The following is a 17193-nucleotide window of genomic DNA, read 5'->3' on the forward strand; positions in this document are numbered from 1 at the left end:
ATGCTAGATAACCTACTTGGGATGTACGTATTTTTCAGAATGCAGGAAACGAAAGTTATGCCAGTTTATTATCATTATGTGGAAAGTATTGTGTTAGTTTTCCGTGCACTTGGTGTAAGAGGACATATAGTTGATAATTTCACAAAAATCGTCTGATTATTCGTTCCCAGACATTTGTCGCTACTGTAGAAAAATCACGCATCCGTGGACACTACATGTATATTCAAAAAGGAAGTCTACGGTATATCTGTGTCAACGATTAGCGAACTATAGCCTGTCATTTCTTACTTGTCTGTAGTACAAAATTCCGTTAAAATATCCCGCAAATTACGACATGGGAATTGCCAGAGAATGAATTCTAACTCGTAACCTCAGGTGAAGTCAAGGTCCTATATATCCTTGCAATAATGTTCACAAATATATTCACCTGATGTATACAAAAGGTTTGTTAAATGTCACTGTCAAGCTGGGAGCACATACATGTATGGACATAGGGTAATGATCCATATATACACTGTGGGATTGAATAGTGAATTGGAATACTCGTGTTGCAATGTCACTAACAGAGAATGTTGACTATGGCAACAGATGGAGAGTCCCACTGTTTCTTCATTTGTCGAGCTTAACACTGCATGGTGGAACAACACCTGTCGTCGAAAAAAAAAGTGACATAGCGGAGATTTATCAGACACTGGCCCTCATGACGGTCCATAATCAGTTAATAATCTTGCTTACAAACACGTGGAAGCACTTCGAATGGCTGTTTGAGTGCAAGTGTTCAATAGATTTTCACACCGTGAACCACTCAAGCGTTACAACTTAGTAGTAGTTGGATTGCATTCAACATCATCTAGGCGTGTTTCGGCCGACATTCAGTGAGTAATTTTAATTTACGTGCGCAAATCGAAACAGACTAGTATAAACGGTTTCCTCTGCTGGTGTATTCCTTTTTTTATGAATTTATTTTATATTTAATTATTCTCCGAATAATGCATTTAATAAATAGCAAGCGTGTAGAAGCCACGTACGTAAAGGCCTCGTAGCACCCTGTTAATGGTCGTAAGTTTCCTCAAATGGCTACACGTGTGTACTTGTTGCACATGTGTAGTGATTGTGGCTCAAATTAACATGTATGTATTAGTATGGAATGAATGAATGAAGACAGCTAAGTAACCCAAGCGCATAGCCCCGAATTTGAACAGCGTAATGTCCTTAAAATTAGCCCTTAACAATTTTTTTATCTGATATACAATATAAGTATTTATGATTTATTCATTTGTTCAACTTTTATTCAAAACTATTTTTGTTCTGCATTCAGGAATACTTACACATATGGTGTAAATGATGTTTTATGAATTTTATTGTATTTACAAAACACATACTGCGTTATGATATAGCCTACAGCAAACGTTCCACGTCCTTATTTGCATGGTCGTCTTGCACAAAGGGTTTCATTTAGGATTGATTTATTTAATTATCTGATCTGTGTTTTACGCCGTACTCAAGAATATCCATTTAGAATTGAAGGTAACTTTAAAGCCAAATGTCGTTATATAAATTTAGATTTTTTTCCTTATAGTGAGGTTTATTTTAATATAAGAACATGTTGCCTATATCATGCAAATTATAAAAGTGTACGAAAGCATGGCAATGGTATGATATTACATGTTAATGAACAATCTTTGTAGAATTTGTAAAAGTTCTGTTTTATATTTTTAGAACCTGATAACAGGAGAATCGAGGCAATTTGCCGAAGGCGACTATTCCGGGGAAACTTGCTAACGGTCTGGTCTTCACGAATGACGTAAAACATCTCTCAGCACTTCCGGTGGAATTCACCAATCAGTGTCTTTGACACAAAGACATTTTCGTATCATGGCTCCCTCGTCAAGGACGACGGTGTTTTTTGGGTTAGGACTATCATTGGGCTTAGTTATTGCATTCACTTTGACTACTTACTCGTCGTTGAAATTAACACTGCCCAAGATTGTCTATCACGCCTCCTATGGCTCTGAACTCGGTTCGGACGTGGATAAAACTAGAGGTCTCAACATAGATGAGCATATTTTGTTTCCAAATGAAAGAGCAAACAATCTGAAAGGCCCTAATCGATTCCCACAGAGCATTCATTCGCACGAAGAACTCGACAAACTGGGAGGCCCAGACAAAGAATTCCATTTTAAAGATGCGCTTGCGCACAATGGTGAGTGTTTTATTCCGTTTTCTTCTGTATTAACAATGAAGTTATTGCGTTAATCACAAGAAAAGAATCTTAAGAGAAAGTAGTGTAAAACTTATCAGAGAAGATTAATTACATTTTTGTTCGTACTTAGAGTGTCCAGTGTCACCTTGTTACACGACGCTTGTTATTACGAAGGCCGATATTATTTATCATGTTATATCAGCTACTTGTTCTTTATATTCTACCATATGCGTGGATATTCATTTGAGCGGTATTGACGGCATCGTCGTTAATCGCGCGAGAAATACTGGCTTCAGAGTGGAATAGAGAGATTTGTTAAAAAATACATGTAGTATAAGGGTATAAGTATAACTTTTTCCTTGTTTCTGTTTTTTTTTAAGTCGCCATTTAGCTAAACATATCAAAATGAACGGTTTTAGATCGAGATACATGCGGGTTGTTACGGAAGCTTAAAATGTACAGATCATAAAGAAATTACAATAATTGTTCACCTCCAATGTTTGTCAGACGATCTCAATGTTTGTCAGACGATCTCAAGGTTTGTCAGATGACCTCAATGTTTGTCAGACGAGCTCAATGTTTGTCAGACGAGCTCAATGTGAGTCTGCGTGTTTTCCTGTCTGGACAACCAGGGCCCAGTATTTCAGAAGTGTATTAGCAGTTAAGCCCGATATTAACTTTAGTCCAGACTAACTCTCCATTGACTTTGTATTAGAACAAAAGTGGTGTTAAGATTTAAGCCTGGCGTATCTTTTGATACACTTTTGAACAATCAAAGCCGGACTTCACGATTTTACGCCGTACTGATAACAACCTTGTCTTTTCTAGGATTGAAAGCTTCAGGGGGCAGTTGTGAGGAAGTGTATTAAGGTTAAGTCAAGCTTAAATCTTAATACCAGTCCCATTATAACACAAAACAAATGGGGATTTAGTCTGGACTATAGTTAATACCGGGCTTAAGACAACTGGGCCCTGAGACTACCTCTTATGTTGTCGTCGACATTGGAAATACTAGTTTCTGCAGTTCAGGTTAAAAGTTCACCCCTCATGGGTATTTCTATGCAAGGGCTGTTGATGGTCAGATGTTTTGACACGCTGAATGTGAGGCATGCACTGTTATCATAACATTCAGATACTGACGCATCCTATCCAAACAGTTAGTTACTCACAGCTGAGTTCACAGCATTGGTTATTGGACCAAGGTTTTATGGCTGTTTCGTAGCCGCAATCACGGGCACGGTATCCTATAGCGCCACATGTCAACCATTCTCCTGATAGGGTATAGCAGGTCGTGATGTAGTGGTTAGAGGCGCTTGTTCAATCGCCATCGGGCACACAAAGCGTGGGTTCAAACCCGTCTTTGGGAAGCAGATTTGTGAATTCCTGGGGCCACATTCACAAAGATGTCGTACTTGTACAATATCGCACATACAGGACAATGGTACGTTAATAGCGACGTGCAAAATATCCTACGACGATAAAAAGAATGTCGTACGCCGCTTTGTGAAAGTGGCCCCGGAGTATCACAGCTTATGGGGACATATGGGGACGAAGATCGTCTTCGTGTTTGCACAGCTTAACTCTCGTCTTTCACTAATAAGGTACACTTATAGGTTATTGAATGAATCCGCGCTTATACCATATAGTACTACTTTTGAGTGGCGCCCAAACGTAAACGAGCTTGCAAAGATTAAACGAATACACATAAGTTTGTATTCGTATAATAACCTATTTATTATACACTAAACATCAGTTAATTCAACTAAAGAACGAAATTTAGTCATCGATAAGGAAATTTGAAACAAAACTTTAATAGAAAAGACAGCACATGATATGACTTGAGTCATTCAGGACCAGGGATGGAAACACACTCCATCAATCTATTTTATATCTGGAATTCCAACAAGGCTTTGGGATGTGTTAAATGCGATAATTCAATTATGCAACATCGCAAAAATGAAAAAGCATGCTCTTTAGGGTTCATTTGGGAAACTTTATCAATGCATATATGCAGTTAGCCTGGTGTCTTTTCTTTTAAGATAGTAAAACTCGTGGAATTTTTTTGTATAAATGGAACAAGGGTATGTACACGGAAAATAGACGCGGTGTCATCGAATGATGCGACGGTAACGTCAAATTCCTAACGATGACATGCAATAAATCGGTATACTGCAAACTGAAAGCAAGGCCATCAAACAAGCATGGGGGCCTCTGTGGCTCAGTTGGTTAGCGCGCTAGCTCAGCGTAATGACCCAGGAGTCTCTCACCAACGTGGTCGCTGTGGGTTCAAGTCCAACTCATGCTGGCTTCCTCTCCGGCCGTACGTGGGAAGGTCTTGCAACAACCTGCGGATGGTCGTGGGTTTCCCCCGAGCTTTGCCCGGTTTCCACCCTCCATAATGCTGGCCGCCGTCGTATAAGTGAAATATTCTTGAGTACGGCGTAAAACACCAATCAAATTAATAAATAAATCAAACAAGCATGTGTTTACATGTTTGCATTGTAGACATATGGATTTGTGAAATCATTACATTAAATAAAAGTGAGCGTAAAGTGAGCCACTAAACCAGAATTAGTTAATAAAGTAGTATTCCAGACATGTTCTAAATATATTTGAAAAGTTCTATATCACTTGTCAACAAAATAAATAGCAAATGGTCGTCAGTACCTAGCCACTCATTTGGTGACGTTATTTTGCCATGTTATAGATACCTAGAGTGACGTCACAAAACCTAGGAGCTCTCCCGTACCATCGGTATTAAATAATGTGGCAATGAGAAATCACGAACAAAAACGCCTGATACCCAACCAAAGAGTATCAACTCTGTTCCGTATTCGAAAGGCTGACGTTTCCTTTGGTTTGGCGCTAGGTCAGGGCGATGCTTCGTAGACACAGGCGCCGTGTTTTAGCAACCCTGCTCATACTCGTCCTACATGGGTGTAATCATTTGGCCCAGCTGGCTGTACCAACTTCAGGGAATTTACCCAACATAGCAGTACCTTCTGAGTGACAACAGACCCTTTCATTCATTTTGGGAAGATATTTACGTAATAAATCTGACTTTGCTAAAAACAATACAAAGTCACAATATTTTTCTTCAAGCAATGACCCTCCTGAGGCGCTGTTCTTGCCAGCTCACCTTGACAAGTTAGTGTAGTATCCTGCCCAACATATACGCATTGTGACACTGGCATCCGTTCTTAGTTCCCTACTCATATGTGTGGTTCAAAATGCAACAGTTTAACACTTAAACCTTTGACTTATATTAGTCCCAGCTTAAACTAATCTCAAAATCCGGTTTGTTACGTCGATGTCTGTCTGTCCACTATAAGAAACCACATTGACAATCGAGAGCTAATAGGTGTATTGACGTGACAGCCAACTATCACGTGACGCTTTCAGCGCTAGTGATTGGCCAAGTTCACAACGGCTTCTACAACATGGCTACCCAGAGTGAATTGTCCGTCAGTTCCATATTCTCAATGCTGAACGTCATATTCTCGGCTTTTATAACTTTATAGAATTTTTTACATATTTCTCTGTGATCACTGTATCCTATATCATTTTTTCTATGTATATATGTTGGCAGACTTCACTTTAAATTAATTTATCTAAAATGTCTTAAATGATCCTTTAGGTTTTAAAAAACCACAGCAACACTGATCAAGGTATTCATTATACCTTCGGCATCAATGTGTCAAAAAGGTCTCGTAAAACAAAAGACAAATTTTTTTTTTACGCCAGAAACATCTTTGACGTTGAGATGAGATGAGAAGCTCCAAAGTGCCCGAAATGAACGTTGATGAATTTCCAGTTGTCTGTAGCATCTATAACGATACCAAAATTGACACTTCATTACAAACTCATATGCACTTTTATGTTACAAATCATAAAATATGCAAATATTCATCGTTACGAGTATTATTATTTACCACATTTCTTCTTCTTGTTGTAGATGATTCCACAGTTGCCGAGGAATTGTACCACAAAGTTCGCGTCCTCTGTTGGATAATGACGTCACCAGATAATCTTCAAAAGAAAGCCATTCACGTGCGAGCCACGTGGGCTAGGCGATGTAATAAACTTCTGTTTATGAGCTCCGTAACAAATAGCTCCTTTCCGACAATAGGACTGAATATACCCGAAGGGCGGGAACATCTGACAGCCAAAACAATGCGCGCGTATAACTACATCGCCGATAACTACATGGACGAAGCTGATTGGTTCATGAAGGCAGACGACGACACTTACGTCATCTTGGAGAACCTGCGTTATTTCTTGTCGGATGTTGACCCTAACGAACCGGTGTTCTACGGTCACCTGCTTAAAGCGATTGTGAAACAGGGTTATTTTAGCGGAGGAGGGGGCTATGTCCTGAGTAAAGAGGCACTAAAACGCCTTCGAGGACGTGACCAAAATCAATGCCGTAGTGACGGTGGAGCGGAAGACGTGGAAATTGGCAAGTGTATGGAAAAACTTGGTGTAAAAACAGGAAAGTCTCACGATTCTTTCGGACGGAGTCGCTTTCACTGTTTTGACCCAGAGATGCATCTGCGCGGGTGCTTTCCTGACTGGTACTATATTTACGATGCTCATGGAGCCAAATCGGTAAGTAGCCGGCCAGTTTGGCTCTTTGATCTTGACTTACAACCGACCACCGTAGGAGAGATTTTAAAATCAGCACTAAGTGCTTCCCTCAGTGTAACCTTTAGCACTGGAACAGTACTGGTCGATCTGGCGTGCTGACCGCCATTGTATAAGTGAAACATTCTTGAGCATCGCGTAAAACACCAATCAAATAAATAAATAAATAAATAAATAAATCTGTACAGTATGAAAACAAGACTTCCAAAACTGGAACTGATTGAATGATTCTTCTATTAGAGAAAACTGAGAAGACTAATGGACCTGGATTGACTGATTGACAGACTGTACTGAATGAACATATTCGTTTCATTACATATTGTATAATATATCTTTTTTGTCCTAACTTTGGTTTGCAAGAGGACTGTCGATCTTACAATTTCATATTACGCCGAGAATTACGAACAAGGAATTATTCAAAATGATATTGGTTTCGCTGTAAATCGCAGGGGTATGGTTTCAGTTTTGTTGAGGTAGATGTCCGGCTGGCATCCTGCTTGTCATGGGAATATATCGTCAGCTTAAGCAACTCGCACACTGATTATTTATCTGACTGGTGCACAACGTCTCATTAGGGAATATCTCACCTTCATGGCGACGGACATGTTTATGGTTGAAAAAAAAAAAAAAAAACGGACAGAGCGGGAATCTAGAAAATATGTCTAAAATATCTGTATTTTTTTCATTTCCAGGGCCTGGGTAGCATAAGTGACTATGCCATCTCATTCCACTATATACCTCCTCAAAGGATGTATGCGTTGGAGTTCTACGTGTATCATCTACGCCCGTATGGTTTGGTCTCCAAATCACAGAGCCTTAACCTAAAGACAAACAGTACGTCCTAGTCCCCTAAAGACAAACAGTACGTCCTAGTTCCGTTCATCATCGTGGTCACATTCCACATCAACCTGTAAACACTTCCGATCACGTGTTGTGTGTCAGGCGTCAGACAATAACAATTTAAGATGCTGAGGACAATAAATAACGTTGTTAGTACCAGCCACAAAGTTAGTGCTAGTCCTGAGCGAAGTGCGTTGAAACCAATGCTACAGAAAAGCATACACCAAGATGACGAGGAAAGATTTTCTTCGACATCAGACCACAACAGAAGCTCTTGAATAACCGGTGTATGTTGATACTTGCGTGACCGGCTTAGATATGGTAATATGAGCTTATAATCGAGTTAAAATGATGACTGCAACTAATGTTTGCAAGCGCTGTAACCAGAAGAGAGTAGTGAAATATTTGCTTCCATAAATGTTTTCTTCCTTCCCGTTTGACTTTAGGAATGGGAAACATTGGGAATTCTTCCCAGTCTAACGCTGTTTGAATATCTCTGTGATTTTGACTGATTTATGCAAGGAAAATTTCACCATGGAATCGTTTCCTATTGGACGCATCATGTGATGTCAAACTTTGTTGTGTTGTCAAACTTTGTTGTACCGAGGAGCTGTTTTCCTTGTTCAGTGGCTATCGAAGGCATGGAGCAGACGATCATAAATTAAGCAGTTTGCTCCCAGGAGTTGTGTACAACTTGTATACAAATTTTTGGTTTTGGTGCGAGAGCATTTGTACTGGTCTGTTTTGGGTAATGTAGAAGGGTGTGTCATACTGAACAGCATAATTCGTGATCTAACCTTGTCTCTGGTGCCAATGAGGTACAGGTGTTTTGACCTCAAGTCCATTTTGTTGGTGTGCTAGGATCTCCTGCTCTCCTACAACATTTTAACTGTGACACAAAGAAAAGCATGTATATTACTTAGTTACTTAGTTACTGTTGGGGTGTAAGTCGTGTGATGGCGTGGCATAATTTTGATTTATTTTAATTTAACGGTTTATATTTATTGGCATCGTCCTTGTCCAGAATAACTCATGTCAAGGTGTACATACATACATACATATTGGTTTATATGGTGACTCCTTTTTTAAGTTTTCATATATTTATTCATACTTATTTCATACGTTATTTCATACTTATTATGGACTAAAGAAAACAGTTGGCTCAAGTCATCCAAAAACATGCAGATAATCGACTTTCGACAAATTGGAGGCCTTGAAGTACATTGTCTCACTGTGACTTATCAGGAAGTCTACCTGCGCATGGACATTTCTTCGGAAGAAAAAACGTGAAACGTACATGCGAGTATGCATGTTTTGAGATCGACAAATTTGTGTAAGTTTACATGATTGGATGTTGAAGATATTGAGATGGAGTCGACTCCATGTTTTGTGTGATTACACGAAATACACCACAGGTCTCGCGAGAGTGTACCTCGGCGAGATTTAGTTTCTTTGTCATGTTCTGGTCTTATCAAGTCTTATCACTTCGACTGGCGACTGGCATTATTGTTTGAAAATTTAAAAGGGGGCGTGAAGTAAGTATTTTAAATGATGTATTGGCATCCAGTTCAGTAGAAGCCTTATTTCCAAAAATAATGACTGGGATGAACTTTCTCATGTTAAAGACACAAAAGTCAAGTTAAGTATTCACTTTTGCTCGACAAGTATTTGTATACAGTCAACAAATACCAATAATACAGACAGATAAAACTTAAATGAATAGGTTTTGTTACAGGTTACAAGACAAGCCGTTCAAGAAAACTATTCAGACACCTTTTGGAGAAAAGTTTTAGAGAATCTCGGATGTTATTGGCTTTTTGTCAAATTGGACGTTTGAATATTGTATCCGTTGCCTTTCTTTTTGAACATTAGTGTCAAACTGTATATCCATATTGTGCTTCCACTAGTCAGATCAGTCCAAGCTTTTTGAAACCGTGTCAGTTTATCTCTATTTTGTGAATTACATGCAGCTATATACAGAAGAGTTTTAAATCTGTGAAAGTATAAGAATCAATCCCGACATTCGTATACCATTGGCAGAGTATGTAATAATGTAAGTAGTAAAAATGCTGAGAAATTGAGAAACTCTCACACATTGGGTTAGACAGAGTAAGAGTAAATACATCAATGGCCTTCAGTCTCCCATTTGTCTGCAGGTAACTCATTCGTGAAAAGACACAGAAAGGGACAGACACATAAGACTGTCTTCACATGTTTACATCAGAGACAGAAGTGCTAACCGTTAATTTGTATTACTATACAGACCATAAAAATGCCCACAGAAATGGTGTACGCCAGAATCCGGTTTAAACAGGCAGTCGGGGATGTTACGGAGGTTGTATTTGAACCGCTTCATGGTAAGTGTGTTAATGACGCCATGCAAATATCAAGGGCTGTAATACTTCATGCATGAATGGCTTATCTTGCATCAGGGTTTCAATCCACCAAGCAGATTTGCAAGTATTTAAGGGTGGTGGTTTCTCGTTTACATGGAAATGAGGCAAAACGTCCTTTTTCAGAAAAGTGATAGGTTGAATGCAAATGTGCTCCTGTGTTATTCCCACATAAACCAGGATTCTGCTGGTGGACTAAAGATCCCGGAGGGCTGGTCCCTTAGCATTGTTTTAATCTTATTGTATATTAAATGTGATGATAACACAGCATTTTGAGAAATTCTAGACCAGTTACGTCTAACAGAATGCAATTAATATCACTGCATTTTTTTTACCTAATTGTGCTTAAGCCATGGTGCTAGGGGGCTTGTAATTTGCTACTATTTATGTATTTACATAAACAGTTAGAATAAAACCCTGACTGAGGTAAATTGACAAGGGGCCATATTTCACCGGTTACCTGTTACCATTTGCCAGCTGTCACACTCGTCGCTGCTATGGATTTACTTTCTAGGCTGTACGTCTTTTGTAGTATTACTCATGGATGGCCAAGTTTCCTAATTCATTGTCTTGTGACATTACTTGATGTGAACTATGCAATGAAAGTATATGTTACATAAAAAGGTAGTAAAAACTTTTCTATTGTATCCTATCACACTTCGTATATGTACACAGCGGGTTCTTTCTCTGTGTTTGGGAGTTTAAGAGTACTAAAAATGACAATAGCTCAATAGCTTCTGTACTTATTGATTGGGAATGTTACTCATCTATATTGAAAATTGATGCTATCTTGATTGAAATATTAGTTCAATTATGAATGAAATACTTTTATTAACATCTTCATGTGGTGGGTTTAAATTTCCCAGATTGTTTTGGCTATATTTGTTTACTGGATATGATATTCGTCTATATTAGAACTTTACGACTTGTTGATTGAAAAGTAAAACTGAATTAAAAATAAAATATATTTTTGAACATCCACATTCTGTGCTTGAATTCCCGGGACTGTTTTGTCTGTCGTCATGGATGTAACATATGGTGAGTGCATGTGCTTGAATTCCCGGGACTGTTTTGTCTGTCGTCATGGATGTAACATATGGTGAGTGCATGTGCTTGAATTCCCGGGACTGTTTTGTCCGTCGTCATGGATGTAACATATGGTGAGTGCATGTGCTTGAATTCCCGGGACTGTTTTGTCTGTCGTCATGGATGTAACATATGGTGAGTGCATGTGCTTGAATTCCCGGGACTGTTTTGTCTGTCGTCATGGATGTAACATATGGTGAGTGCATGTGCTTGAATTCCCGGGACTCTTTTGTCCGTCGTCATGGATGTAACATATGGTGAGTGCATGTGCTTGAATTCCCGGGACTGTTTTGTCCGTCGTCATGGATGTAACATATGGTGAGTGCATGTGCTTGAATTCCCGGGACTGTTTTGTCTGTCGTCATGGATGTAACATATGGTGAGTGCATGTGATAGCGTTATAAATGTTATGTCCATTCCATAGCCTTATCATACAACACATGAGAGATAAGAACATTTTCAGGTAGAGAAAATTATGTTAATCATGCTACCTTGCTACCTCGCTGCCTCGCATCGCTACCTCTGCTTACCTCTGCTTACCTCTCTTCGTTACCTGGCTGCCTAGCACTGTATTATAAAGGTCCAGGTAGCGAGGTCGCGAGATTTCCTCTGTCGACTTCCATCAGTCCCTAGATTCACCTTCAGTTGAATGTGTATTACTGAATTGAGTTCGCTTCACCGTGGAGGGTGGGCGGCTCCGTGGTCAAGGTGATTAGCACGCCAGCACGGCGCAATGACCCAGGAGCCTTTCACTAATGCTGTCCCTGTGAGTTCAAGTCCAGCTCATACTTGCTTCTTCTCTGGCCGTACGTGGGAAGGTCTGTCAGCAACCTGTGGATGGTCGTGGGTTTCCCCCGGGCTTTGCTCGGTTTCCTACCATCATAATTCTGGACGCCATCGTATAAGTGAAATATTCTTGATTACGACGTAAACACCGATCAAATAAACAAATAAATAAATCGTTTCGCCGAGTTTTTGTAAATATGCATATATGTATTGATGTTCTTGGTGTTTATAGCATTATACTCAGTAACTCATAAGGCGTTGATCATGTTAATGGGTGTCGGAAATCTGACAATGCCACAGAGCAAACTACCGCATTTCGCTAGTTACTTCACAAATTTTTTTCGACTTAAAGCTGGATCCGAGGCAACGAGAGCTGCATTCGAGCTCGCGACCTCCTTGATCAAGTACCCTACGGTGAATCACGTGATGCTGCGTTCACACGCTGAAAGCATGCAGCATGTGCGCCCTAAACTTGTCTATCAATAGTAAGCGACAGATACAAATGGAATGAAATAAAGAGTTTGCCTTTTAGTCGAATATTTATTTATTTACTTATTTGGTTAGTGTTTTACGCCGTTTTACTCAGGAATATTTCACTTATACGACGGTGGCCAGCATTATGGTGGGAGGAAACAGGGCAGAGCCCAGGGGAAACCCACGACCATCCGCAGGTTGCTGCCAGACTAGTCGAATATTTGTCGGGTCGCTGGAATAAATCGCACTGAGTTAACGGGGCGTAAAGCATGTGAACCATGGAGGGCCTGTACAACACTGAGATGATGACCTTCTCGTGCATGTGTATGTATTACCAGTCCCATCTCAGAGCAAACATCACAGCAAAGGCTTTACAAACTGTACTTGCTACTGCTTCGACGTCAAACCCCAAGCATTGATTCATTCAATCACAGCGAACAATATCTCCATCTTCTCAATCGACTCGGAGCATGCGTCAGACGATTACAAATTGACGACTGTTATCTTCTCGCTAGTGGGCGCACACCTGTACACCGGAAACAGATTACAGAAGAGATTTTCATTAATATGCACCAGGATCAAACCATGTACATCCACAGTAGATATGTTAAATATACTTTAATCGGCATAATTTTCTAACCACTGTGCATACGTTGAGCTAATTAGCATACATTAACATATATAGAGTGATAAGGCAGTTTTTCTTAAGGATAACTGATGAATAGGAACAAAGCTTTTTTTTCTCAGTGAAATATTCAATGTCCGTTTTTGCGAATCTTTGTGTGATATTATAGACATATGCAGCTCCCAGCAGATTGTACACTCCAATGTCGGTGTAAAGATCACTTGACAGTGTAAACACTATTTTGTAATGCTAATTCCACAGGGAACAATGTACACTAACAGAACGAACGCTTGGAGTACAGGCCACCATAAATCTAGTAAAAACAATATTAAAGTACACAGCGGCCCTTTTGTGACACTTTCAAGTACACGTGTAAAACTTACCAAAAACTTCTGTATAAAGTATGTTTGACATTATTTGTGTCTCAAACAGTATACATAGCTAGTTTAAGAGCATCTGGAAAAAAATCAAAATTTTTTGCCGCACCCCCTGGGCGGCAGTTCAGTTCAAGTCACAAGTTGATCATTACAAGACTTTACCACACCAACTATCCCCACTATTCAGCACCACACCCGCCCTATCCCCACTATTCAACACCACACCCGCCCCTATCCCCACTTTTCAGCACCACACCCGCCCCTATCCCCACTATTCTGCACTACACTCGCCTCTATCCCCACTCTTCTGCACTAAACACGCCCATATTCCCATTATTCAGCACCACACCCGCCCCAATCCTCACCATTCAGCACCCCACCCGCCCCTATCCCCACTATTCAACACTACAGCCGTCCTTACCCCAACTATTCTGCACCACACCCGCCCCTATCCCCACTATTCTGCACCACACCCGCCCCTATTCCCATTATTCAGCACCACACCGGTCCCTAGTAACATTATCCAACACCACACCCGCCTCTACCAACACTATTCAGCACCACACCCGTCCCTATCCCCAGTATTCAGCACTACCCTTGCCCCTATCCCCACTATTCTGCACCACACCCGCCCTACCCCCACTATTCAACACCACACCCGTCCCTATCCCCACTATTCACCACCACACCCGTCCCTTACCCCACTATTCACCACCACACCCGCCCTTATCCCCACTATTCTGCACCACACCCGCCCCTATCATCACTATTTAACACCACATTCGTCCCTATCCCCATTATTCTGCACCACACCCGCCCTAATCCCACTATTCAACACCGCACACGCCCCTATCCCCATTATTCACCACCACACCCGCCCTAACCCCACTATTCAACACCACACCCGCCCTTATCCCCACTATTCAACACCACAACCGTCAATATCCCACTGTTCAACACCACAACCGCCCCTCTCTTTTTTATTTAGCACCAGATCCGCCCTTATCCCCACTATTCTACACCACACCCGCCCCTCTCACCACTATTCAGGACCACACCCGCCCATATCCCCACTATTCTGCACTACACTAGCCTCTATCCCCACTTTTCTGCACTACACCCACCCATATCCCCATTATTCAGCACCACACCCGCCCCAATCCTCACCATTCAGCACCCCACCCGCCCTTATCCCCACTATTCAACACCGCACCCGCCCCTATCCCCACTATTCAACACTACAGCCGTCTATATCCGCACTATTCAGCACCACACCCGCCCCTATCCCCACTATTCTGCACCACACCCGCCCCTATTCCCATTATTCAGCACCACACCCGCCCTACCCCCACTATTCAACACCACACCCGTCCCTATCCCCACTATTCAACACAACACACGTCCCTATCCCCACTATTCAACACCACACCCGACTCTACCCCCACTATTCAACACCACACCCGCCCCTTTCCCCACTATTCAACACCACACCGGTCCCTATCAACACTATCCAACACCACACCCGCCCCTACCAACACTATTCAGCACCACACCCGTCCCCATCCCCACTATTCAGCACTACACTCGCCCCTATCCCCACTATTCTGCACCACACCCGCCCTACCCCCACTATTCAACACCACACCCGTCCCTATCCCCACTATTCAACACCACACCCGTCCCTATCCCCACTATTCAACACCACACCCGACTCTACCCCCACTATTTACCACCACACCCGCCCTTATCCCCACTATTCTGCACCACACCCGCCCCTATCCCCACTATTTAACACCACATTCGTCCCTATCCCCATTATTCAGCACCACACCCGCCCTAATCCCACTATTCAACACCGCACACGCCCCTATCCCCATTATTCACCACCACACCCGCATCTACCCCCACTATTCAACACCACACCCGCCCTTATCCCCTCTATTCAACATCACACCCGTCCCTATCCCCACTGTTCAACACCACAACCGCCCCTCTCATTTTTATTTAGCACCAGATCCGCCCTTATCCCCACTATTCTACACCACACCCGCCCCTCTCACCACTATTCAGCACCATACCCGGCCCTGTTCCCACTATTCAACACCACACCCGGCCTTATTTCCACTATTCAGCACTACACCCGTCCCTATCCCCACTATTCAACACTACACCCGCCCCTATCCTTACTATTCTGCACTACACCCGCCCCTATCCCCACTATTCTGCACCACACAAGTCCCTATCCCCACTATTCTGCACTACACTCGCCCCTATCTCCACTATTCTGCACTACACTCGTCCCTATCCCCATTATTCTACACCACACCCGCCCCAATTCCCACAATTCTGCACTACACCCGCCCCTATCCCCATTATTTAGCACCACACCCGCCCCTATCCTCACTATTCTGGACCACACCCGCCCATATTTTCACTATTCTGCACCACACCCGCCCCTATTCCCACTATTCAACACTACACTTGTCCGTATCCCCACTATTCAGCACCACACCCGCCCCTATCCCCACTATTCTGCACCACACCCGCCCCTATCCCCATTATTCAACACCACACCCGTCCCTATCCTCACTATTCAGGACCACACCCGCCCATATTTCCACTATTCTGCACCACACCCGCCCCTATTCCCACTATTCAACACCGCACCCACCCTTATCCCCACTATTCAACACCACACCCGCCTCTACCCCCACTATTCAGCACTACGCCCGTCCCTATTCCCACTATTCTGCACCACACCCGCCCTACCCCCACTATTCAGCACCACACCCGCTCCTATCCCCATTATTCTGCACCACACCCGTCCCTATTCCCACTATTCAACACCACAACCTCCCCTCTCCCCATTATTTAGCACCAGATCCGTCCCTATCCCCACTATTTAGCAGGGGTCTTCGCATTTCGCCTTCTTCGCATTTTCGCCTAGGTGAGAGAAAGTGGCCTTCCAACCAAGTTTGGGTGACATAATCGGCCAGGTTTGATACTGCTTCAGTGACGGGTGCTTCTGCCATAGTCTCAATCCAAACATCGCCCAGCTTATCAAGTGGCACTAGGGGTAGAACACTGATACGGCGAACGAACTTGTAAAGCTTTATAATCGGTCTGGTAGAACCTCTGGATGCCCTTCTTCTGGACTTGTCGCCATATGCTTTGCATATAATGGAAAAAAACATCCTCTGAAGTCTGTGTCGGGGAAGATTTCTCGCACGGCATTATGGGCAGCAAGTTCATAATCCATCTGGAAACGGGCAGGGTTAAAACTGATATTCCACGCTGCCATGGAGTCTCTTCCGATCCGTTATACTCTCTCATAAGGGGGCTGGGTTTTGTTTGGTAGTAGGCAGAACACTAAGGGGAACGTGATGCCTTCCACAAAGACATGCAAGGTGTAGATCTGCTGAAAAATGAGTGGTGATGCAAAGAAGGTCCCATCTCCGTAGAGGGGCCTCCGTGGCTCAGTCGGTTAGCGCGCTAGCGCAGCGTAATAACCCAGGAGCCTCTCACCAATGCGGTGGCTGTGAGTTCAAGTCCAGCTCATGCTGGCTTCCTCTCCGGCCGTAAGTGGGAAGGTCTGTCAGCAACCTGCGGATGGTTGTGGGTTTCCTCCGGGCTGTGCCCGGTTTCCACCCACCATAATGCTGGCCGCCGTCGTATAAGTGAAATATTCTTGAGTATGGCGTAAAACACCAATCAAATAAATAAATAATAAATAAATCCCATCTTCGTAGATGACGGAGCTGTTAA

General features: G+C 42.5%; 1 protein-coding gene across 1 annotated transcript; it reads left to right on the top strand.

Moving 5' to 3' along the window:
- The first annotated feature begins 1875 nt into the window (after positions 1-1875).
- LOC135478216 (glycoprotein-N-acetylgalactosamine 3-beta-galactosyltransferase 1-like) lies at positions 1876-7692 on the top strand. The gene is made up of 3 exons (XM_064758488.1): positions 1876-2203; positions 6159-6811; positions 7540-7692. The coding sequence occupies exons 1-3, from the start codon at positions 1876-1878 to the stop codon at positions 7690-7692; spliced, it is 1134 nt and encodes a 377-aa protein (XP_064614558.1).
- Positions 7693-17193: the final 9501 nt, after the last annotated feature.

Source organism: Liolophura sinensis, chromosome 11, assembly GCF_032854445.1.
Source record: "Liolophura sinensis isolate JHLJ2023 chromosome 11, CUHK_Ljap_v2, whole genome shotgun sequence".
Classification (NCBI taxonomy): Eukaryota; Metazoa; Mollusca; class Polyplacophora; order Chitonida; family Chitonidae; genus Liolophura; species Liolophura sinensis.